At 42.4% G+C, this 24,249-nt stretch overlaps 2 protein-coding genes across 2 annotated transcripts in view; one reads left to right on the top strand and one right to left on the bottom strand.

The window, feature by feature from the left end:
• Positions 1-24,249, bottom strand: part of LOC130035299 (rano class II histocompatibility antigen, A beta chain-like) — a 375,487-nt gene that overhangs the window by 337,211 nt on the left and 14,027 nt on the right. The gene's annotated exons all lie outside the window — the stretch shown is intronic.
• LOC130035308 (ribosomal biogenesis factor-like) lies at positions 17,370-17,669 on the top strand. The gene has a single exon (XM_056126919.1). The coding sequence runs from the start codon at positions 17,370-17,372 to the stop codon at positions 17,667-17,669; it is 300 nt and encodes a 99-aa protein (XP_055982894.1).

Genomic DNA, 24,249 nt, shown 5'->3' with positions numbered 1-24,249 from the left:
CACAAACATGATGAAAAAAACAAAAGATAAAAGACCAAACATGATGGCCTCTCAGTATCTGTATTGCAAAACCATAATGCCCCAAAGTAGAGAGAGGCAACAAAGGAAATTGTGTGTCACAAAGGCAGATGGTGGGATGGAATGGGGGTAGCGGGAGGGAATACTGGGGACATTGGTGGTAGAAAAATGTACACTGGAGGAGAGATGGGTGTTCGATCGATTTATGACCGAAACTCAATCATGAAAGCTTTGTAACTGCATCTCATGGTGATTCAATACTAAATAAATAAATAAATGAAAGAAAATAATGCTATGTTACCTACTATTTCCATTTTCTACTCACTGATTAATGATGATTAATGCAGTAGAGCATGCATGTGGTTAATGGGTCCCAGTGGACTCCTGTGCCACCATCAAGTCCTTCCCCAGTTCTACACCTTTTCAGCCACATTTGTGTCCACAAGCTTTTCCCACTTTCCTTTATCTTATTCTTTACCTCCAAATCTAACAAACCTGCATCCTTACCTTTCCTTCCAGGATGCAACTCACAAGGCACTTCGCATCTGGGGATGCACCTGAGTGCAGGCCTTGAATAATGAAGATGATACCCACCATCATGCCCACAAGACCCACATTCAACCCTAGATCACAGACTGCCGTCTGTGACAGCTCTGACAGGGGCTAGAATTTCAGTTTCTGGGAAGATAAAGTACAGGAGGTTAGAATACAGTGCTTTTCCATGCTTGAGCATCTAAGTGGCAGGAGAAAGGCATTTGTACTCATTGTTGAAACACTGAGTTTAGGAAGAGTTTTTTTTTTTATAAATACTTGAAATAATGAGCTTAATATAATGAGAATTGGGGGTCTAAAAGATATAAAATTCTGGACCTGACAAAGAAAACCAGATGCCAAGTAGGGTAGACTTCATACATATCACAGTGTTTCCAAAGTGGCTCTCCAGTCCCAAACATCCACCTGAGAGTCATATATAATCATCACCATAAGAGAAAAAGTTGAGTTAACTCATCTTAAAAGCGAAAAATGTCCTTTAGGGGAAGAAAAAGGTCTCAGCAACACCTTCCATGACTGAGTCTCTATTTTTTTTTAAAGTACGTTTTATTGGATCACCATTAGATGCAGTTACAAACTTGCATGATTACATTTCAGTCATATAATGCTCAAGCGTGGGCTGGAGCGATAGCACAGCGGTAGGGCGTTTGCCTTGCACGCAGCCAACATGGCTGACCCAAGTTCGATTCCTCCGCCCCTCTCAGAGAGCCCGGCAAGCTACCAAGAGTATCTTGCCTGCGTGACAGAGCCTGGCAAGCTACCCGTGACGTATCCGATATGCCAAACACAGTAACGACAAAAGTCTCCAATGGAGACGTTACTGGGCCCGCTCGAGAAATGCTCAAGCAAGAGTCTCTATTTTTCAACCATGTAATATTAATCATGAGAGGGAAGATATTGTTGACACTCAGATGAGGGTGTTGGCCTCACCCAGCATCACATGAGACTTGGGGAGCACAGTTGCCTCAGGAAAGTCTAATAGTGAGAAAATAGGTCTGGAATGAATTGTGAACAAATCTTACCTAACGTTCCATATTCTGTCCAGGGGAAGCTCTCCCACCCATATTTTTCCATCTAATATGGAAGAGCTCTTATTTCCCTATTGCCTATACTTTGGTTCTGAGCCTCTATCTCTGTGAGTGCGCATATTAAGGTAAAAGGTCTATGGCAACTCACTTTGAAGGATTCAAGGATTATTATGTGGGTTACATAAAAAGACATGATTTGTAAGGTGAGGGAACCAAAATTCAGACATTACTAAGAAAATCTTGGAAGTTGTACTTCTAAGAAGGAGAGAGCAAAATCTTGTATGAAGCTATAAATTCAGCAAAAAGAATGGAACACCTACTGTTAATAGCAACAGTAGCATTGGAGAGTTTAATCAGAACATCCAAGTTAAATTTTGCTATAACCATGTTGCTCATGTGCATTGTGGATCAAAACTTCTAAGTTGGCTAAACATATGTAGCTACCAGATTGTTTGTTTTCTCCTGCTCCAGATCCATGTTGAACTCTTCATTTCCGTTAAAGTCATGGGTGTACTAGATAAAGGAACCATAAAAAAACTGGTAGACATTTGTATGTTACGGTTAGCTGATGAGTATGGGTGATGAACAGGAAGGTCAAAGACAAAGAGAAAGAAAAGAGCCCTATTAAATCAAGGAGCAGGAGAAATTGACTTCATACATTGTGGGATTCTACTTTGGCACAGTCTTTAGGTGAAATCCCCAGCCCCTACTTCCTCCCCAGCTACAATCCAGTGTGTTTTTCCCTTTTAGTGTTCCTGGATGGCAGAATTTCACAAGCTTTATCCAGTGGTTTTAGCTTCCTTCACCAGAAATCTAATTTTAATTTTTTGCTTTACAGTTTTGGCTCTTACTTTTTAGTCAGGTAATGGCATGTTTATTATTATTCCTCTCCTATCGTAACTATCTTAGAACAGTACATTTATTTTCTACCAAGAATTCCCTGATAATTTTTTTTATATTTCTAAGGAAGCATACATAAGATATTATTACTTTTAAATAGCTTTTTCTGCATGTTATATGGTATGAGAATATTTATAACAAGGATAGTGTTAGTATTAAAAAATTGTGTAAAATAAACATTATCTCTAAGATCTCTAGTAAAAGTTAGTCTTCAAAAAGGACAATTTATTTCCTCTGAAATTAAAAAAATAAAATCCTTAGTTTTTCAGTATTGTCATTCTTCACCATTGTCTCTCCCTCTCCCTCTCTCTTTTCATGGAGGAGGTTACTGTTTTTCTTCACTCATGATTAAGACCTTACATCTTTTGATCACTCAAGTAATTGACAATGAACTTATTCGAGGATACCAAAGCAGAATCAAAGCCAGTGTAGTATGATTTAATCCAGTATATCTAATTAGACAATTTTGTTCAATATATATACATATATATAATAAGACTTTTACAATTTTCTCTTTTCTTCCTCACTTACTGAATATCAGTAGGATGTCAGACATTTGGGAGGAAAAGAGCAAAACTCAGGTCCATAAATCATGAGAAAAAATAAATAGTGAAATAATTGGGTGTAGTATACTCTGGTGAGTTTTGTGATGGGACTATCAGCAGGCATACAGCCCAAATGCCTCAGGTAGAATAAATATTTCTCAAATAAGACAGACTGATAGCCAACAGGCATATGAGAAAATGTTCATAACCACTGGTTATCAGGGAGAAGTAGATGAAAACAACAATGAGCTCACCTCACTTACATCAGTGAGAATAGCCTCTATCCAAAAAGAAAGAAAAAACTTGCCTTTTGGTTTTTGGTGCTCAAAGAGATACAGTGTCAAAGCAACAAGAGGAGCTACTGGTAGGATTGTAAATTAGTTGATCCTCTTTGGAAACACTGCAAAAACTTCTCAGAAAAATAAAAATAGAGATATTATAGAATCCAGAAATTCCATTTCTTGTCTTATATCGCAAGGATACAAAATCACAAATTCAAGAATACATCTACATACCTGTGTTCACTGCAAGAGCTATAAAGAACACCCTAATGTCCAACAACAGATGAGTGGATAAAGAAATTGTAATACATACAGACACAATGGGATATTGCTCAGCTATAAGAAAAGATAAAATCTTGCAGTTTCATAAAATTTGGAATGGAACTGGAGTGTGTCATGTTAAGTGAAGTGAATGAAGTTAAAGGGAGAAAGACAGACAGTAGATAATCTCATTCATTTGTGAAATATGAAGAAACAAACAAGATAATAGGCAATAAAAATGAAAGTAAATCTTGAGATTCTACTAACAGCCCTGATTCTGCCAAATGGAAGTTAGAGGAGGAGGAATGAGGGCAAGAGAAGAACCGAAAGAGCTCTAGAGATTGTAATAGAGGAATATTGGCACTCTGATGGTGGGTACAGACTGCTGGTGGGTACATTGTATGTTTAAATCATACATTTTAATAAATACTTTTGTCAATTATTTGTCAACAACAAACAAAAAACAAATGCCTCAGCTACCAATCAAAATTTATCATTCTTTCATATCCCTTGGTTTTTTTCAGGGGTCGGTTTTATTGTGGTATCTTTTGGGATTTCCCAAACATAGCTAATACATTCTTGAAGCTCTACTTAGAAACATTTTAGCTAATTTCACTCATTAAATACGTTTTGGTCCCCATAATGTCCTTTAATGCTTCTATCTTAATGCTCTCCAAGTTATCTAGTTCTCATCGGGCTCCTCCCCTGCACAGCAAACCCCTCTCCATTGATTATTTTAAAGATCATCTTTTCAATGAATTTTCTTGACACCCATTATCTAACATGAATATATGCAATTTTTGTTTTCATATGATTTTGTCCTGAACTGTCAGCTGTTTTTGAAGAACACTACTCTGGAAGAATATTAATGTAGACCAGTTGGAAACATTGTTGTTGTTGTTGTTGTTGTTGATTTTCTTAGACCAACCCCAGTGGTGCTCAGAGTGCTATGCTCTGGGATCAATCCTGGCAGAGCTTGGGAAACCATATAGGTGTCAGTGATTAAACCCTGGTTAGTCATGTGTTAAGGCAAGTGCCCTACCTGCTGTAACATTGCTCCCACCCTTGAATCAATCCATTTTATGGCTTCAGCTTCTGCTAGGTCCTCTGTACTGTTCAACTGCATTCCTGTACTGCCTGTTCTATCATTAATATCAGTGTCCTATAAAGAGAAGTCTTCATGTCTTGCATGTGTTAGGTAACATGGTTACAATAGTGTTAAAGTTTGTGGTATAGATATATGTAATATCATGTGACATTATGGCACACCCACCACTACCAATGTGCCCAGGATACTCCAGTATTGTCTCTGTGTCATCTCTAGAGTGATCTTCATATTCCATTCCCTGCTCTGTTTCTCAGTTTTGTAATCCAAGGCCAAGTGGTTAAGACAGCATATCTTTTTTCTTTGACTCTCTAAGACACTGTGCTCAGAACAACGTATTAAGAGCTATTGCTTTTCTTCAAGGGGAGATTGACATCCATAGAGGTAGAAAAATAGTGCAAGGTCAGAATTAGCAAAGATTAGAGCTGCACTGGCTTGGGGCCTTCAGCACTGTCATTTTTGGTCCCTTTCCTCCATAAATATATTAAAAGTCATACTTTATGAATAGATATACACAAATATAAACATAATTCAGTATGGTTTAAAAATTAAAATATCCTTTAAAATTTGAAGTTTCTTCTAATCACTTGATCACTTGACATTCTGTTACTCATCGATTTGCTCGAATGGGTGCCAGTAAGATCTCCATCTGTCTCTGTTGCGTGCTAGTGTAGCCCAATGGCATCTGCTCGTTGTAGCAACACAAAGAGCCTCAAACCGATTGTTCAGGGTCTTGATGAAGAAGTCTGATCATTTTGTAGGTGGGCAGCCATGCGGTCTTTTGATGTCCGTGGAATCCAGTCGGTAATGACTCTAGTCCAGTGGTCATCTCCAAATCTCATTAAGTGTTCAGCCCATCTAATTTTTGACGCCTTGGAAAATGAGACTGCATCCCTGATTCTTGACCTTCGACCGAGTTCAGAACTCCGGATTCTTTCTCTCATTTGACTGAAACGTGATACTCCAAGCAAAGATCTTTCGATTCTTCTTTGGGAGACCTGAATAGCGTTCTCATCCTGTTTTCGTAGGGCCCAGGTCTCTGAGGCATATGTTAATGCAGAAAGAACAGTGAAATTGAAGAGATGTGGCCGGAGCCAGAGATTCTTCGTCCTCTTAGCTATTTCTTCGACGCTCTTGAAGCCATTCCAAGCCGCAGTCTTCCTCCTGCCCAATTCAGGTGCCAGGTCATTTGTCATGTTGACTTCTCGACTAGGTACACATAACTGTTGCATTCGGAGATGATCGTTCTGTTGAGAGCTAATGGAATGTCAGGAACGAGACTGTTTCTCATGAACATTGCCTTCGTGAGATTCAGCTGTAATTCTACCTTTCCACACTTATGGTCGAAGTCGGCCAGCATTTGTACCGCTTGGCTACTGTTTGGAGTTATTAGAACGATGTCATCAGCAAAGCGGAGGCGGTATAGTTGCTGACCATCTATCTTCACCTCCCATTCCTTTCCATTCCAGTTGTCGCATGATGTTCTCCAGGGTGGCACTGAAGAATTTCGGTAAAATGGTATCACCCTGCCAAACCCCTCTCTTGACATCGATGATCACTTCTTTGTAGAATGGTGAGATCCTGATAGTGAAACTGTAATATAGCTCACAAAGGATCCTGATGTATTGAATTTGAATGCCCTGATTGGCTAGGGCTTCGATGATTGCTTTCTTCTCAACAGAATCAAAGGCCTTTTTTAAATCAATGAACGTTAAACAGACTGGCATCTTGAACTCCCGAGAAACCTCAATGAGCTTGGCTATTGTGTGGATACGGTCGATGGTGCTGAATTCTTTTTCGGAACCTGGCTTGCTTGCATGGTTGTCCTTTATCTAGTGTTCTGCCAATCCTATTCAGGATGACTCGAGTGAACAGCCTGTAACAGACAATAGGCAGATTGGGCAATAGTTGCCAATATTGTTGATGTCTCCCTTCTTGTATAGTAGTACAGTCCTTGGGACGAAACCTTGCATTCAGACAGGTAGCGTGTGAAGAGCCGAGCCAGTGTATTGATGAGTACTGACAGCAGGTTCTTTAGGTGTTCAGGTCTGACCTTGCCTGAGCCAGGTGCTGTTCGTTTCTTTACTGATGAAATGATGTGTCAGATTTTGGAAGGGAGAACATTGGGAACGACATATCCATCCTGCAGAATTTGGTATGTGGGCAGGTGGACATGGCTATCAAAGAGATCCGAGTAGAAGTCATGGATAATCTTCTCCATTGCCATTCTGGAGGATGTGATAGATCCATCAGGAAGTCGGAGGGCAGTCATCTTGGTCTTGTAGTTGGCAAGGGACAGGCGGGTGTTGTGAATGCTTTTCCTAGCTTCTGCCACATCTACCAGCACTGTTACTCTTCTCTCTTTGAGGTCTTCCTTTATCGCTTCTCTGCACTGCTTTGCGAGTTCAGACATTCACTTGTGGTTGCCTGAGGCATGTGCCAAGTCACATTGGGGAATAAGCTCAAGAGTTTTCGAAGACAAGCATTTTTTTTGTGGCTATCTCTCTCTTGGTGTTCCTCGCACAATCATGGAGGTGCTGAACCAGTCGATCTTGTTCCTCGTCAATGTTGTCAATATGGCATCTTCCCATGTTGCAGCAATAGTGCCAAAGAGCTCCCAGTTGGTGGTTGTTCTGGAAGGTCTCTTCTTAAACTTTTCAGCCCTTTCTCCCCACTCTGTGAAGTAGAATTTTGCACGAAGGAGACGGTGGTCCGATCCCGTTTGTAATGTTGGGACAAGAGTGACATCAGTCAGGCAAAACTGTCGATTGAATATGATGTGGTCAATTTCATTGTGGAACTGTCCACCGGGAGACTCCCATGTCCAACGTTTAGATTCGGCCTTCTGAAATTGTGAGTTACCATGGATGGTCTTGGTCAACATGATGAACTCAGACAGTCTCTGACCCTGTTCGTTCCATTCTAGGCCATGGGTCTCAATGTGGAGTTCTTCGGCTCATCTTCTCAGTCCTATCTTGGTATTAAATTCACCAACCATGATCTTGTAGAAGGTGTGGTCTTCTTTATAGAAGTTCTCCAGCTCCATGTAGAACTTCTCAATTTCTCCTTCATCATAATTTGATGTTGGTGCTTAGACACCGAAGATAGAAACTGCCAGCAGTGAGCCACATCTATTCAAGTGTAAACGTCCGATTCGGGTTGTTAGGCATTCGAATGAATCAATGCTCATGGCCAAGTTCGTGTTGACAAGGACACCAACGCCTCCGACGCCTCTTTTATCACGTTCCGAGGAACAATTCTTCTCCAGTGTCAAAAACAGCGTGATGTGATTGATGCCTTCTTGTCTCGGTCAGACCAATGATGTCTTTCACGCTTGTACCATCAAGTCCTCAATGGATGCATCTGATGCTAGCGTACATGCATTGAAAGTACAGACAATCACTTTTGTCTTCCTCCGTTTTGGCAGCCTAGTTCGGCCTTGAGATTTTATCAGCCTCTCCTTCCTCATCCTTCTCAACGCTGCCATATTGGTGACGCCTTCAGGGTCAGGGGAATGAGACCCATTGTATTTACAGGCTTTGGGATATTGAAATACACAACGAATAGCTTGTGAGGCTATGCCATGAGGGCGGAATACTCTTGATAGTTTTCCGGGCTCTCCGAGAGGGATACCACTCAGGTAGCGGGATACTACCCAGCCACCGCCATGCTCCAGGACCCTTTCTGAACCGCGTGGCCACTTCGCGGCCACGCAACACATTATAAGACACTTAATATCCATCTTCCAGGATTGCTGTACCATATTTGATAGGGTTCAAATATGGTTTGAACCATGAAAATACCTACTAGGGCAATTAGAGGCTGACCTCAAGAGAAAACGTGGGTTTCTTCAAGGGTGAAGAGAGCCCCTACACACATGCCAGCATTGGACATGAAAGCAGGAAAATACACATTTCAAGAGGGGAGATACAGGAGCGACATGTGCTCAGGCACCACATGTGCCACGTGGGTGCAGGTAGCCTATGGGCTTGAGCAGCATATGCGTGTGCTTCCTTTGTTCAAGGTGGCCTTGATAGGGTTTCTCCAACCTGCCCCAACCTGGAGTATCTACCAAAGTCTCTTGCTAAGGAAATTACTAGGGGGGTTGATTTTTATTACAAATAATTTTTTTCCTCAGTATATTTTTGCTGAATATTGATTTTGCTGTCAGATTCTCCCTCCCCTGCACCTGGCTGTCTTCACTGGGGCCCCTTGGAGGGGGGCGGGTTGAGTATCCCTCCCCACCCTGAGCAGAGCCCTGGCAGCCAGAGACCTCCAGATCCCAGCCACGGCCATGCTCAAGGTCACTCTCAACACACTCGGATGAGCCTCACACATAAAGGAACCTGCAGAGGAACCCAGGTGTGCGAGACCCGGGGCTGGGATCTCCAAAGTTGCTGAGAACGGGACTGGGCCTACTCCACCCAGATGCCCCATTTTCCAGTAGCTAGGCAGTCACACCCACAAACTGACCCGGGGGCCATGTAATTCCATCAATAGCCAAGATCCAAGACTACAAAACAAAGCTTCCAGAAGCGACCTCTGATAGTCTAGTTCTCCCTCTCAAAGAATCCAGCAAGCTATCGTGACTATCCTGCCCGGACAGCAGAGCCTGGCAAGCTCCCTGTGGCATATTCAGTATGCCAAAAACAGTAATAATAATGGCTCTCATTTCCCTGACCCTGAAAGAGCCTCGAATGCGGCACCATTGAGAAGAACGATTAAAGAGAGGCTGCTAAAATCCCTGGGCTAGGACAAATGGAGACATTCCTGGCATCCGCTTGAGCAAATGATGAACAAGGGAATGACAGCCATACAGTGATTGATTTTGGTAAGTATTGGTAGTAAGATCCTATGAAATGTCCCTGGAAACAAGCATTTCCCCCATGTTGGGGCTGAAACTTCTTTACTGCCCCTGCTGCTAGGGAAGCTTCTTTGCTTTTATCATTGATCCATGGCATGTGTGTCCTTGTAGGGTGGGATGGCAGAGTTCTGTGGAAGGAGAAGGTAGGAAGATCATTGCTTGGAGGCAGTTTCCTCATCTCAAACATCTTCAAAGAACCAAGGACAAATTAGCGTGTTTATTATGTTTATTATGTGTTGTGGCACAGCTGTGGAGCTCAGGGATCATTCCTGGCAGCGCTGGGGGCCTGGAATGAGCCTGAGTTGGTCACATTCAAAGAAAAGTGTCCTAACCCCTTTTACTATTTCTCTAGCCAAAACCAGCAACAAATTGAAACGAGACGACCTTTCATGCACAAAAGGGACAATCACGACGCTAGGTTAGCCATTAAATAACATTGCCTTTGGGAAAAATTCAGAAATTGAACGTTCCTAAACTTGAGTTGGATTAGTTACAGAATCTTTGGAAACATTGCTCCGAAGGTGTGATGTGGCGTATGACCGCCAGATGGCGATAGAGACCGAAACCGAAGTTGCATTTCTGAACTCAAAGTCTGGAATCTCGTGGTCTTTTGCTAAGGGGCTTCCTCCTCTTGCCTTTGTACTCTTAACTTTTCATTTTGCCTGTCTGCCAGTTTTCAAAAAGCTCTAGAGGATAAGGACTTTCAGAGAGCGGAGCAGGGCGACGCTGCGGATCCTGCTGCTGCGGGGCCTTGATCAAAAGACCACCAGAGAGCAAAAAATAGGATTGGGAGGAGTCTGTGAACACCAGCTGGCCAGCAGTCCTGCTAGGCAAGAGCAGCAGCCTCGCTGCAAAAGCACTGGCCTTTTATTAGGAAAAATCTCATCCTGGTGCCCCAGCACTTTCACAAGCACCTGCAAAACCTGTTTTGCCCACCAGGGTCCACTTCCTGGCACCTGGTAAGTTCATAGACACCCAGCAAAGCAAGCATTGTTACAGAAGCTAGAAAAAGAACTTGTAACAGGAGTCCATGAAGCAACCAATCAGTCATCTTTAACCATATCCCTTTAGGATCCCAGCCCATTTTCTTGTTTCCATCCGTGATGGCTTTCTGGCCCTTGCAGGAAGTTCAATGCACTTCTAGAATGATACAGTTGAATCAGCTAAAACACAAACTTCTAAAGTGATAAACTTCTTTGTTCTTTCCTTTCAGTCTCCTTTGTGCACTGCCAGGTTTCTTACTGCTGTACCTTGAGCTCTGGCACTCTTTCTTAGTGAGGACTATGGCCTCCTGTCCCCTGCTAGTTTGTAGTGGAGTGATAGAAACCTAGATCAAAGATAAATTTAGTTTAATATTTTGCAAAATAGTCTTACAGACACAGTTCAAAATCGGACAATTAAAATGTAAGCGATAGAACAGCAAGTATATTGGGTGAACGGCTGGTCTGTGACTCAACTGTACTGATGATAGGACTAGGGTATGGAAGGGACAATACACAGGGTATGTAGTTCAGTCTGTGTGGTTTGCAGACTACAACAAACTGCTCCTGAGCTCCAGGAGGACAATAAGTTGCCTATTAGTCTGCCTCTGTTACCTCAGGATGGACTGGGAAATTTAGGACAAATAGTAAAGCTACCCGTGATATATTCGATATGCCAAAAACAGTAACAACAGGTCTCACGATGGAGACATTACTGGGCCCACTAGAGCAAAACGATGAACAACGGGAGGTCAGTGCTATAGTATAGGGGGTAGACACTTTCCTTGAGTGTGGCTGACTCAGGGTACATTCATACAGGGTGGCAGCTATGGTCCCCGAGCCCCTACAGGAAAGATCCCTGAGCACTGCAGGTGTGCCACAAAACAAACCCAATTTGTCCTTGATTTAAGATGTTTGAGATGAGGAAACTCTCTGGCCCCATGCAGCTGCCTTCCACAGAATTCTGCCATTTCACCCTACAAGGAGACCTGTGCCATGGATCAATGATAAAAGCAAAGAGGCTTCCCAAAGAGCAAGGACAGAAAAGCAGTCTCAGATCCAACATGGGGAATATCCTTGTTCCCGGGGACATTCCATAGGATCTTACCACCAATACTCAGCGAAATCAACACTCGGCAAAACTATACTCAGGGGAAAAAATCGTTTGTAAGAAAAAACAAATAGTCTCCTTTTCCCATAGAGAGGGCTCCCTGGCAATATCTCAAAAGCATACCTCCAAATTGAGGACGAAACACTTCAAATACAACAGAGACAAGCAAGGTTGAAACACAGAGAGGGAAAAAGGCACTCTGTGGCGGGTGCGGGGGTTGGAATGTCCTGCGTGTGAAATCATACTCTTGGCAGTACTTTGATACTGCAAATTATGGTGACTACAATCAAACTATAAATTAGAGTGGTTAATAACAATGTAAAAGGAAAAGAAAAATGACACGGAAAGAGTTTCGGGGTGGCAAAACAGCAGAGGGAAAGTTGAATTTCAGATTGGGAGGTAGATATTTCACTTGTTAGCTAGGGCAGCCAATAGGAGCCAGTGTGCAGGTTGATTGAGGAAACTATAATGAACCGTTTCAGTTTAGTTCACAGAATAAGAATACAGTGGAAGGATGGACTAGAGGGACATAAAACCAGAGGCAGAAAAGCAGTTAGGGGAGTGTTAGAGCAACAAGAGCCAGACCAGGAGGGGACTAAATGAAAGTTCATTGTGGGTAACAGAATCAGAGAAATGTAAGGAAGCAGATATGGTGCATCCTGGTTTCCTCAGTTGTCTGTGGAGAGGCAGGGAAGAATACAAGATGCTTAGGAGAGCTGAGGGTCGTGATTTCAATCACTGAGGGGAGTGAGGCAGATGGAGAGACAGTTTAAGGAAAAAGAACATTTTCCATTGGAGTTTTTTTTTTTTTGCGGGGGGAGGTGTTGGTGGGACCACACTCAGCAGTGCTCAGGGCTTCCTCAGAGACTCTCTTCTCAGGGATCAATCCTGGATGGACTTGGGGGACCATATGGAGATCGAACCTGAGTCAGCCGTGTGGATAGGGGTACTACTTTGATCTTCTCTTCACAGTATCACGGTCATCCTGTTGTTCATCAATTTCCTCGAGCAGGTACTAGTAACGTCTCTTTTGTCCTAGCCCTGAGATTTTAGAAAATATCATATTCAAGGCTCTCTCAGGTTCAGGAGAATGAGACCCATCATTGTTACTGGTTTTTGGCATATTAAGTATGCCACGGGGACTTTGCCAGACTGCCATGCAGGCAGGATACTTTCGGTAGCCTGTCAGGTTCTCCAGAGTAAGAACTAGATAATAAGATGTCAAGGCCACCTGCTTCCGGAAGCTGGGTTTTATAGTCTCTGGGTTTTGGCCATTGATGGGATTACACGGTGCTGGGGCAGTTGGTGGGTGTGATGCTTGCCTACTGGAAGATGGGGGATCTGGGTGGAGGAGGCCCAGTCCCGATCCGAGCAGGCTTGGAGATCTCAGCCCAGGACCCACATGTCTGGTTTCCTCAGCCAGTTCCTTCATGCATGAGGCTTGTCCAAACGTGTGAAGAGTGGTCTCAGCATGGCTGTGGCTGGTTCTGGAGGTCTTGCAGCTGCTGAAGCTCTGCTTGGGGCAGAGAGGGAAACTTAACCCGCCCCCCTCCAAGGGACCCCCGTGAGTTCAGCCAGACACAGGGGCAGGAGACTCTGCACTGTTTTCTTCCGGGAGCTGAGTTTTATAGTCTCTGGGTCTTCTCTTATTTCTCTTCTCTATTTATCACATTTGCTTAGTACCATTCTGACTATATTCTAGGGACTTAACTAGTGAAAATTGAAAATTGGCAGCTTTTTAAAATTTTGTGTGTGTATATAGACACCCCCCCCCCCCCCCACCGGAATAAATACAGAAAAAGTTACAACCATCAGAGTAATCTCTGGCTGAAGAGTAGCAACTATTCTCAGATCGCCTGCCTCTATTTTGGTTTTTGGGATCTAGTGAGTTTTGTTGTTTGGGACTGTTTTTCTTGAGAGGTGTCTGTTTTATTGTTGAGGCAATGAGAACCTTATCCAAAGCATGACAAAATGTGTCTTTTTATCCTGCCTCTCTACATCCTCAAGCTGTGGTTCTGTATAGGAAGGGTTGGTTGCCCAATAGCCTTTTGTGCATTGAGGGAAAAGAAGAAACTCTTTTCTGCCAGAGGAGAGAAATGTTCTCTTCAAATCCAGAGCCACATCAAATTTGGTCAGTAGCCTGGCCCTCTAGGGAATAGCACTCCTCTTCCAGACCACTTTTTTCATACATACTGGGGCTGATGGTGGAGGGGTATGATGGGGTAGAGGGGGGAAATGGAGAGTTTCTGCTTTAGCCATGGAAGAATCTAGCTTCATTGCAGTCACTAAAAGAGCCATCAGTCAGGGAATCCATCCAGAAACTATTCTGGAAAAGCAAAAGACAGAAACATCACCAGCCTCTTTAGAATACAGATAATCACAAAACAACTCAGTCCAAAAAATGTAGCACTGTCCTCCCATTGTTCATCGATTTGCTCGAGCGAGCACCAGTAACGTCTCACAACAAATTGTGAAACTTGTTACTGTTTTTGGCATATTGAATACATCACGGGTAGCTTGCCAGGCTTTGCCGTGCGGGCAAGATACTCTTGGTAGCTTGCCGGGCTCTTTGAGAGGGGCGGAGGAATCGAACCCGGGTTGGCCATGTTGGCCGCGTGCAAGGCAAATGCCTTACCCGTTGTGCTATTGTCACTAGGAATATAGAAAGTGTTCTGTCCTTCTCAGGATTGGAAACTGCTCACATTGATAACCACGCAAGATGGAAAAGTAACACATAGATAGGTGTTAGTAGAATTCATTCACTGAGTTGTGTTAGACCACCCAAGAATCCTTTACCTTCAGAATCACTGGTAGTGGTTTACATTTGTGGAAAATGACCTGGGAGATAAAGAAAACAAGCTAGTAAACAAAGTTTCAAGCCGCACTGCAGAGTTAACAGGGCTCATGCTTGGATTTCCCTCCACATGAGTTTGGCTTGCGCTGTGGAGATGAAGCTACTGGGAAAGAGTAGATTTTTCTAAACCAGAAAGGAAAGTTGGACAGCAAAAAAGAGATATTACAGAAGAAATTGAAGGGGCAAAATGTTGTGACCTTGGCATTAACTAAGTATGAGATAAATAGAAATCTAAAAATAAATAATAATGTATAGATAAAAAAATCTCTAATAATAAGTGGTCCCAGAAGAACCAGGCAGGTTGTTTTCTATGTACCCTGCTAACCTCAGGGCTATTCCTGGCAGGAAGATAGGACCGTGCTAATGTAAGGTTTGGGGGAAGCAGAGTCTGAAACCAGAACCAGCCCAAAGGCATGGAGGGCCCAGAGGACCCATCTCAGGATCCTGGGAAGCCATTGAGATGCAGAATTCCAGGACAAATGCGGGAGGTTCCCTGAGAGGAGAGGTGGGTGGACACTCCTAGAGGAGGAGATCCAGCTCTGCAACAAAGATCAGTTGGAGAATATCAAAAGATCATCCACTGCCTCACACTCTGCCTTGACAATGAACTGGGTGAGGGAATGTTTAAAATGCCAGCTTGAACAAAGGAAGCATGCACATGTATTTCCCCTTGTACATAGTTTGGAGTCCATGCATATGGTGCCTACCCGCACATGTCAAACGCATTAACACATGTTGCCCATATTTGAGATGTGTCATTTCATAACTTCATGCTTTAATGCTGGGATGTGTACTGGGGTTCTCTCTCCACTCTGTAGAAGCCCTTGTTCTCTTGTCCTCTATTGTTTGTCTCTCTCCTTTCCTCTCTCTCTCTCTCTCTTTCTCTCTCCTTTGCTCTCTCCCCTCTGTCTCTCTCTCTTCTTTGCTTTCTCTCTCCTCTTCCTCATAATTTCAAATAAAACTTATTTTTTCTTCACTCCTTGACTCCTTCTGAAATCTTTTCTGAGAGAAAGGTAAAGTACCAGAAAGGTCTAGGTAAGGCCTAGGACTGACTTTTCTTTACTGCAAGGAACAAAGCTCACAGCAAGGATGACTAACATTTCCTACAGAGTGTAAATAGAGAAGAAAGTCAACAGCACTCTGAATCAAAGTCTAAAGGAGTTAGAGGAGAGATTATCAGAGAACAGAAAAGACTGAGGGAAAAAACAGAAAGGATAATTTTCTATAAGCCAAGAGGTTACACAATAGGAAAAGATGCATAAACAGAGGACTCTCAAAGGAATAAAATGACACAGTTATGTGTAATACACATTCCAACAACAGCATGGGTAGGAGTCAAGTTGTAACAGGACAAGGAAATACTGACAGGTGATAAAGAAGTAATCATGGAAGGTAATATTAGGGTTATAATATTAGTAGCTGTAATATATTTAACAAAATTCCACCAATAAAGAGAGAAAGGGAACTAGACCTTATTTAGAACATTTCTCTGTATTACTTAAATGAACTAGTATCACTGTATCACTATCATCTCATTGTTCATCAATTTGCTTGAGTGGGTGCCAGTAACGTCTCCATTCATCCCTGCCCTGAGATTTTAGTAGCCTCTCCTTACTTGTTCTTCCAAACGGTGCAGTATTGGAGGCTCTTTCAGGGTCAGGGTAATGAACCCGTTATTGTTACTGTATTGGGCATATCGAATACGCCATGGGGAGCTTTCTAGGCTTTGCTGTGAATGAAGCTAGTATAATACTAAAAGTGATTCCTCTAAGTTAATATGAATCCTAGATCAACTGAATGTATATACATATCTATAAATACTATGTTAGAAATAAACATAATTCTGTCATGGAAATTTTTTTCAGAAAAATTCTCAGAATTTTTCCATTATCCACTGGGGATGCAAAGTGTTGACATGAAGATCTTTGGATGTGAGAAGAGAGAGAGAGAGAGAGAGAGAGAGAGAGCACACGAGAGAGAGAGTGTGTGAGAGAGAGAGAGGAATTTCTCACTGAATCACCTAATACAGTGCAGCTTAGCCTCCATGACCAAACTTAAAATGCCAATAAATCTTTAATGTTCCCCAAAGTACATAGTACAGGCTCCTGTATTATGGATGGCTCCATGCTGAAACAAATTTGATGGTAAAATATACATGTTGGGATGGTATTGCGATATTTAGACTCTCCAGCTGAAGGGAAGTAAATGATAATGGGAATTGAAAACTACTTTATTTCAGTGTCCAAGTGTCAGAATGGATTTCTAGTCTTCATATAAAATTTAGATATGTAAAATGTTCTAGAAGAGAAAGATTGCAAAGTTTACAAGCTTAATGGATGATGCCTCAGCAAGAACTAGAAAAATATAAAAAACTATAAAAGAAAACTCAAGAAAGCTAGAAATGGAGTATGTCATGGCACCAATCTATTATAAACTTAACATTGCTTATATGCAAATATACATATACTCATATGCATATACATATGCATACATGTATCTACATTCTACATATACACATTTTTCATATAGTATGAATATATATTTACATATACAATACTATATTATAAATATTAATGTATATTTGCATATGCAATATTATATGCTAAACATGTTTATATACCTATAGACACATATTAAGGAGTTTATATATATATATGTGTGGCACATGAAAATAATAGATGGCAATAATAGATGGCACTAAAAAAGAATACAAGAATTATGTGTGTAAGAAACCATCATTAACAGGTGTGCGCCTATGGTGTCTCCTGGAGCTGGAGCTGCTGCGTGTGGGGGGTCAGAGGTCTAGCTGGTGAGGGGCTGATGAGGACCTTTTCAGGTACACTAGCATGAAGACTCGGGGGGTTGGGACAATGGCCAAAAACAAAGTAAAAGGACAAAAGACCAGGAATGTGTTCCACATAGCCACCCAGAAACACTTGAAAGCTAAAAACAAAGCAAAAGTTACCACTAACCTCAAGAGGATAAATATTGTGAATGAGGAAAAGATCAACAGAATGAACAAAGCTTTTGTAGACATACAAAAGGAGCTTGCACACTTCTCAAAAGGCCTTTCCCTGGAGCCTCTGCAGAAACCACTGTTTCCTCAGCAGTGTCATGAAAACAAACCAGTTAATGTCGATGAAGCTACCAAGTTAATGGCTCAGTTGTAATAAATGCTGGTGATGTGGCAGATTCCTCCCCCCCCAAAATCAATAAATTAAATTTGTTTCATACCAAAAAAAAGAAACCATCATTAACAGTATTGGATATCACAAAAATCTCAGACAATAAAAATAAGTAACTAAATTTTTGAGAAGGAAAAGAACGGAAGAGCTAATGGGTAGTGAAAAGCATTTTCAAATTTCATATTTCATAGCAATGTATAATCCTGTTCTTATACTGGACTTATTACTACACGTTGCTCTTGAATCAGTAGCAATAGAAATCAATTTAGTCCAAATTAATGCTCATCACATTTAGTAAGTTCTGGCATATGAAGCAAAGTGGAATTATTAGGCTTACTGACTGCATGGGATTAAAGGAGAGGGGGACTGACTAATATATCTGAGGTTCTAAAGGTTCATCATTCTCAGAAAACATATTTGTACCCTTACTGATGGCTCTGGATATGCACAGGGATCAGTGACTAACCTCCTGTAGGGGCTTCTTGTTGCCTGGATACTGAGTTCATGGCCAGCTTGGATCCAATCTCTGTTCAAGATTGAATTCTACATATCCTGTTCCTTGCTTAACACAGCCTTCACTCTTCAAGGTTGATCCCTTTCAGATTTTCAAACAGTGGCTCTTATTTTGTCTGGTCCAAAGCTAGGCAAAATTGTCAGTATCATATCAAACAATTTCATTTATTTGTAATTTTCCAAAAAATATTTTTTCTTTGGAGGACAATCTGTAATGTAGTTACTAATATGTTGAATTCATACACCCAGAAAGTGTTTTGTAAAATGCAACACAATTAAACTTTGTTTTCAGTTAGGATTGTTAACTTACACTCTTGACAACTTTCAAAAAAGTTCACTCTTATGTTCTTCAGTTTTGGGTGTATTGTTGAAAGATTGACCAAAAGTATTGTCTTATTGTCTAAAATTACTATCTAAATTTAAAAACTCAGAAAAATATATAATGCATTTGATGCATATATGTCTGGGCACCCCTTTCTCCCCACTCTGTGAAGTCAAATTTTGCACGAAGAAGAGGCCTCAGAGGTGTCGGTGTCCTTGTCAAAACAAACTTGGCCATGAGCATTGATTCATTCGAATGCCTAACGACCCGAATTGGACAATTACACTTGAATAGATGTGGCTCACTGCCAGCAATTTCCATCTTCGTTGTCTACGCACCAACATCCAATTATGATGAAGGAGAAATTGAGAAGTTCTACATGGAGCTGGAGAAGTCCTATAAAGAAGACCACACCTTCTACAAGATCACTATCACTAATTTTAATGCCAAGATAGGACCGAGAAGATGAGCCAAAGAACTCCACATCGGGACCCATGGCCTAGTATGGAACAAACAGGGTGAGAGACTGTCTGAGTTCATCATGTCGACCAAGACCATCCATGGTAACTCACAGTTCCAGAAGGCCAAATCTATACGTTGGACATGGGAGTCTCCTGGTGGACGGTTCCACAATGAAATTGACCACATCATATTCAATTGATGGTTTTGCCAAACCAATGTTGCCGTTGTCCCAACATTCCAAATGGGATTGGACCACTGTCTCCTTTGTGCAAAAACTACTTCACAGAGTGGGGAGAAAGGGCTGAAAAGTTTAAGAAGAGAACGCCCAGAACAATCACCAACTGGGAGCTCTTTGGCACTATTGCTGCAACATGGGAAGATGCCATATTGACAACATTGATGAGGAACAAGATCGACTGGTTCAGCACCTCCATGATTGTGTGAGGAACACCAAGAGAGAGATAGCCACAAAAAACGCTTGTCTTAGAAAACTCTTGAGCTTATGCACCAACGTGGCTTGGCGCATGTCTCAGGAAACCACAAGTGAACGTCTGAACTTGCAAAACAGTGCAGAGAAGCTATAAGGAAGACTTTAAAGAGAGAAGATCAGCAGTCCTGGTAGATGTGGTAGAAGCCAGGAAAAGCATTCGCAACACCTGTCTGTCCTTCGCCAACTACAAGAACAAGATGACTGCCCTTTGACGTCCTGATGGATCTATCACATCTTCCAGAAGGGCAATGGAGAAGATTATCCATGACTTCTATTCGGATCTCTTTGATAGCCACGTCCAACTGCCCACATACCAAATTCCGCAGGATGAATATGTCGTTCCCAAAGTTCTCCCTTCCACAATCCAGCATGCCATCTCTCCGGTAAAAAAACAAAGAGCACCTGGCCCAGACAAGGTCAGATCCGAACACCTGAAGAACTTGCCGTCAGTACTCATCAATACACTGACTCAGCTCTTCACACACTACATGTCTGAATGCAAGGTTTCGTCCCAGTGGAAAACCAGCAGGACTGTACTACTGTATAAGAAGGGAGACATCCACGACATTGGCAACTATTGCCCGATCTGCCTGTTATCTCTCGTCTATAAGCTGTTCATTCCAGTCATCCTGAATAGGATTTGTAGAACACTGGATGAAGAACAACCATGCGAGCAAGACGGTTTCCAAAAAGGATTTAGCACAATCGACCATATTCACATAATAACCAAGCTCATTGAGATTTCTCGGGAGTTCCAGATGCCACTCTGTCTAACGTTCATTGATTTAAAGAAGGCCTTTGATTCTGTTCAGACTGAAGCAGTCATCGAGGTCCTAGCCAAATAGGGCGTTCAAAGTCAACACATCAGGATCCTCCATGAGCTGTTATTGCAGATTCACTACCAGGATCTGACCATTCTACAGGGAGGTGATCATTGATGTCAATAGAGGGGTTTGGCAAGGTGATACTATTTCACTGAAACTCTTCAGTGCCACCCTCAAGAACGTCAAGTGACAACTGGAATGGGAAGGAATGGGAGTGAAGGTAGACGGTCGGCAACTATACCACCTTCGCTTCACTGATGACATTTTTCTTATAACATCAAACATCAGCCAAGCGGTACAAATGCTAGCCAACTTTGACCATGAGTGTGTTAGGGTCGGACTACAGCTGAATCTAACAAAGACAATGTTTATGAGAAATGGTCTCGTTCCTGATGTTCCATTCACTCTCAAAGGAACGAACATCTCCGGATGCAACAGTTATGTGTACCTAGGCTGAGAAGTCAACATGACGAATGACCTGGCATCTGAGTTGCGCAGGAAAAAGAGGACAGCATGGAACGCCTTCAAGAACATCGAAGAAATAGCTAAGAGGGCAAAGAACCCCCGGCTCCGGGCATATCTCTTCGATTCCACTGTTCTTCCTGCATTAACATATGCCTCAGAGACCCTGGCCCTACGAAAACAGGATGAGAACGCTATTCGGGTATCCCAAAGAAGAATCAAAAGAGCTATGCTTGGAGCATCATGCTTCACTCAAATGAGGGAACGAATCCGAAGTTCCGACCTTCATCGATGGTCAAGAATCAGGGACGCTGTCTCGTTTGCCAAGGTGTTGAAAATCAGATGGGCTGGACACGTAATGAAATTTGGAGATGACCGCTGGACTAGAGCCATTACCAACTGGATTCCACAGGGCGTCAAAAGATCATGTGGCCGCCCACCTATGAGATGGTCAGACTTCTTTGTCCAGACCCTGAGCGATCGATTTGAGGCTCTTCATGTTCCTTGCCATTCGGCTACATTAGCACACAACAGGGGTGAATGGAGACGTTGCTGGTCCCCGCTCGAACGAATCAATTAATAACGGGATGTTAAGTGATCAAGTGAAGTGATGTCTGGGCAGAGGAAGTGGTTATTAGACAAGGGTTGTGGTTTAAAACAGAGGACAATGACAAAAATTCTTGAATAAGCCAAGTTTTCATGTAACCATGATATCTCAGTAAGTGCTTCAGTTTCCAGCAAATAAGGAAAAGGAGTGAAGGCAGTGTCACTTGTCTCTGGCAGACACTACTGTCAAACAGTTCCCAATTATGATTGGAGCAGACAAATTTCAGTTCAGTGAGATTTGTCTAAGGCACATCTGCATTGGGAACATTATGTAGAATTTCTGAATGTACCTGCCCCAGTCATCCTGTACCAAGGTACCAAGGACATTCTCTGCCAGTATATGTGCATGTGTCTTTCTTTTTCTCTCTTTCCTGGAGCCTTCATAGTCCCCTATAGAACCAGGACAATAAAGTCTTTAGACTCCACTGAACTCTCAACCCTACTTTTAAAATCTTCTATAAACATTTAGTCATTTTTATTTCTCATTTCACTCCGTGTTGTTTTTTGAGGGGTTTCATTCATTTGTTTGCTTGTTTGTTTGTTTGTTTGTTTTGGGGGGCATGCTCAACTGTACTCGAGGTTTACTCCTGGCTATACACTCAGGAATTATTCCTGGTGTTGTTCAGGGGACTATATGGGATATGGGATTGAGTCTAGCTAAGCCATATGCAGTCGAGCTTCCTACTTGCTATACTATCTTTCCAGCTTCAAGTTGTTTTTTTTTAAACACTCAACTTATGAAACTGAATAACCATATTGTACCACATAAGAAGACATGAGCGTTCCCCCAACTGGATAAATCTTAATTATGTACCTACTAACCCCAGGATGGGCTGGATCGATAGCACAGCAGGAAGGGCATTTGCCTTTCACGCAGTCAATATGGCACCTGAGTTCGATTCCTCCGCCCCTCTCGGAGAGCCTAGAAAGCTACCAAGAGTATCTAGCCCACAGGGCAAAGTCTGGCAAGCTACCTGTCTCCATTGTGACAATTGTTACTGTGTTTGGCATATTTAGTACGTCACAGGTAGCTTGCACATAACCCACCCAAGTTTGATTCCTCCACCCTTCTCAGAGAGCCCAGCAAGCTAGAAAAGATGAAGTCATGAAATTTACATACAAGTGGTACTACATGGAAAGTATCATACTAATCAAATGAGTCAGAAAGAGAGGAACAGATATAGAAAGATTGTATTCATCTGGGGAACATAAAGTAACAAAATAGGAGACTGAAACCCAAGAATAGACAAGATAAGTACCAGAAGGTTTACTCCATGGCTTGGAGGCCAGCTGCACATGCTAGAGGAAAAGGCACCTCAGATAGAGAAGGGAGCACCAAATAAAAGGTGTTGGGAGGATCCTCCCAGGATGGGAGATGCATGCTGAAAGTAAACTATAGACCGAACATGATTGCCACTCAATGCCTCTTTTGCAAACCACAGCACCCAAAAGGAGAGAGAGAACAAAAGGGAATGGAGATTCATTGCAAAGGCAAACGGATGTGGTACCACTCACGACATGTGGATCCAAAGATTTCAAGTCACAGAGCTGTGCTTAAAGGCCTCTAGAAGTGCTTGAGCAATAGCACAGCGGTCAGGTTGTTTGCATTGCATGCGGCCAACCCAGGTTCGATTCCCAGCATCCCATATGTTCCCCCAAGCACCACCAGGAGTGATTCCTGAGAGCAGAGCCAGGAGCAACCCCTGAGCATCGCCAGTGTGACCCCAAAAGCAAATAAATCAATCAATCAATCAAAATAAAGATCTCTAGAGCCAGACCCTGTAATGCTGGGTTCAGTCCTGAGTTCACTACTTGCAAGTCATTTGCCATAACATTTGTATTATCTCAACATCCCCATACGTTGTCTTACGTTCCACCTGTCTGGAGGACATGAGTAGTGTTTCAGAGAATGTCATGCTTCTATTTCTCTAATTATTAATGAGAATAAACAACCAACTCTGCAAGCATTTATTTTCCACTGGCAATTTCTCTTTTGGAAATACCTTCTTAGATATTTCCTTTTTCATATGAAGTTTTGCTTGTTTGTTTTTAAAATATTAAAAAATGTGTTTTAAACAGACCTATTTTCAATGCATGCTTTGCAGATAATTCAAAGCTTCAAAGCTTATTGTCAACCCACTTTGTATGTGTGAGCATATATGAGTGTTTTCTTTTAAAAAAATAGAAATTAAATATTTCTCAGAAACAAAAAAAATAAATTTTTAAAGGAAGGCAAAAAATTCTCATTTAATTGCAAAACTGAAATTCTCAAACCGGGAGAATGTGGAATCCAGGGAGGAAAGAAAAGAAGCAATGAAGTTGGGGTGGGGGTGTGGGTAGTGAATGGAAAGTAGTGCTTTAGTGTTTAAGGTGCTTGATTTCCTTTCAAAAACCATGAGAATTAACACTATAGTAACCTACATTGAAAGAGTAAATAGATAAAAATTTTTATCTCAAAATAGTTATATCCTGGGAGCCTTGTGGACAGCAGGTATGAGCCAGGGGTGTGGGGGCGACTAAAACCTCATGGGAAAGGGGACGTTCCGGTCCGTCCTTCACGCCCTACTGAGGCCACCAGTTGCTCCCCACGAGCGGCTCTCCAGCACGGCCACAGCCCCAGAAGCACAAGGACTTAATGCAGAACCCAGCAGCTTGGAGCAGAAAAGTGAATGGACTATGCGTTAATACAGGCCATCATGTCTGCCCAGAGGGGAAAGGGTGTTGCCCCATTCGCCCTCTCTTCTCTGGAAAGAAGGATGGCGGCCGCATGGGAGCCTTGTGGACAGCAGGTATGAGCCAGGGGTGTGGGGGCGACTAAAACTTCATTGGAAGTGGGGCGTTCTGGTCCGTCCTTCATGCCCTACCGAGGCCACCAGTTGCCCCCCA

The sequence above is a fragment of the Sorex fumeus genome, unplaced genomic scaffold (assembly GCF_029834395.1).
Source record: "Sorex fumeus unplaced genomic scaffold, SorFum_2.1 ptg000063l, whole genome shotgun sequence".
NCBI lineage: Eukaryota > Metazoa > Chordata > Mammalia > Eulipotyphla > Soricidae > Sorex > Sorex fumeus.
The sequence above is the reverse complement of the archived record's forward strand: the minus strand, read 5'-3'. Positions and strand labels throughout refer to the sequence as shown.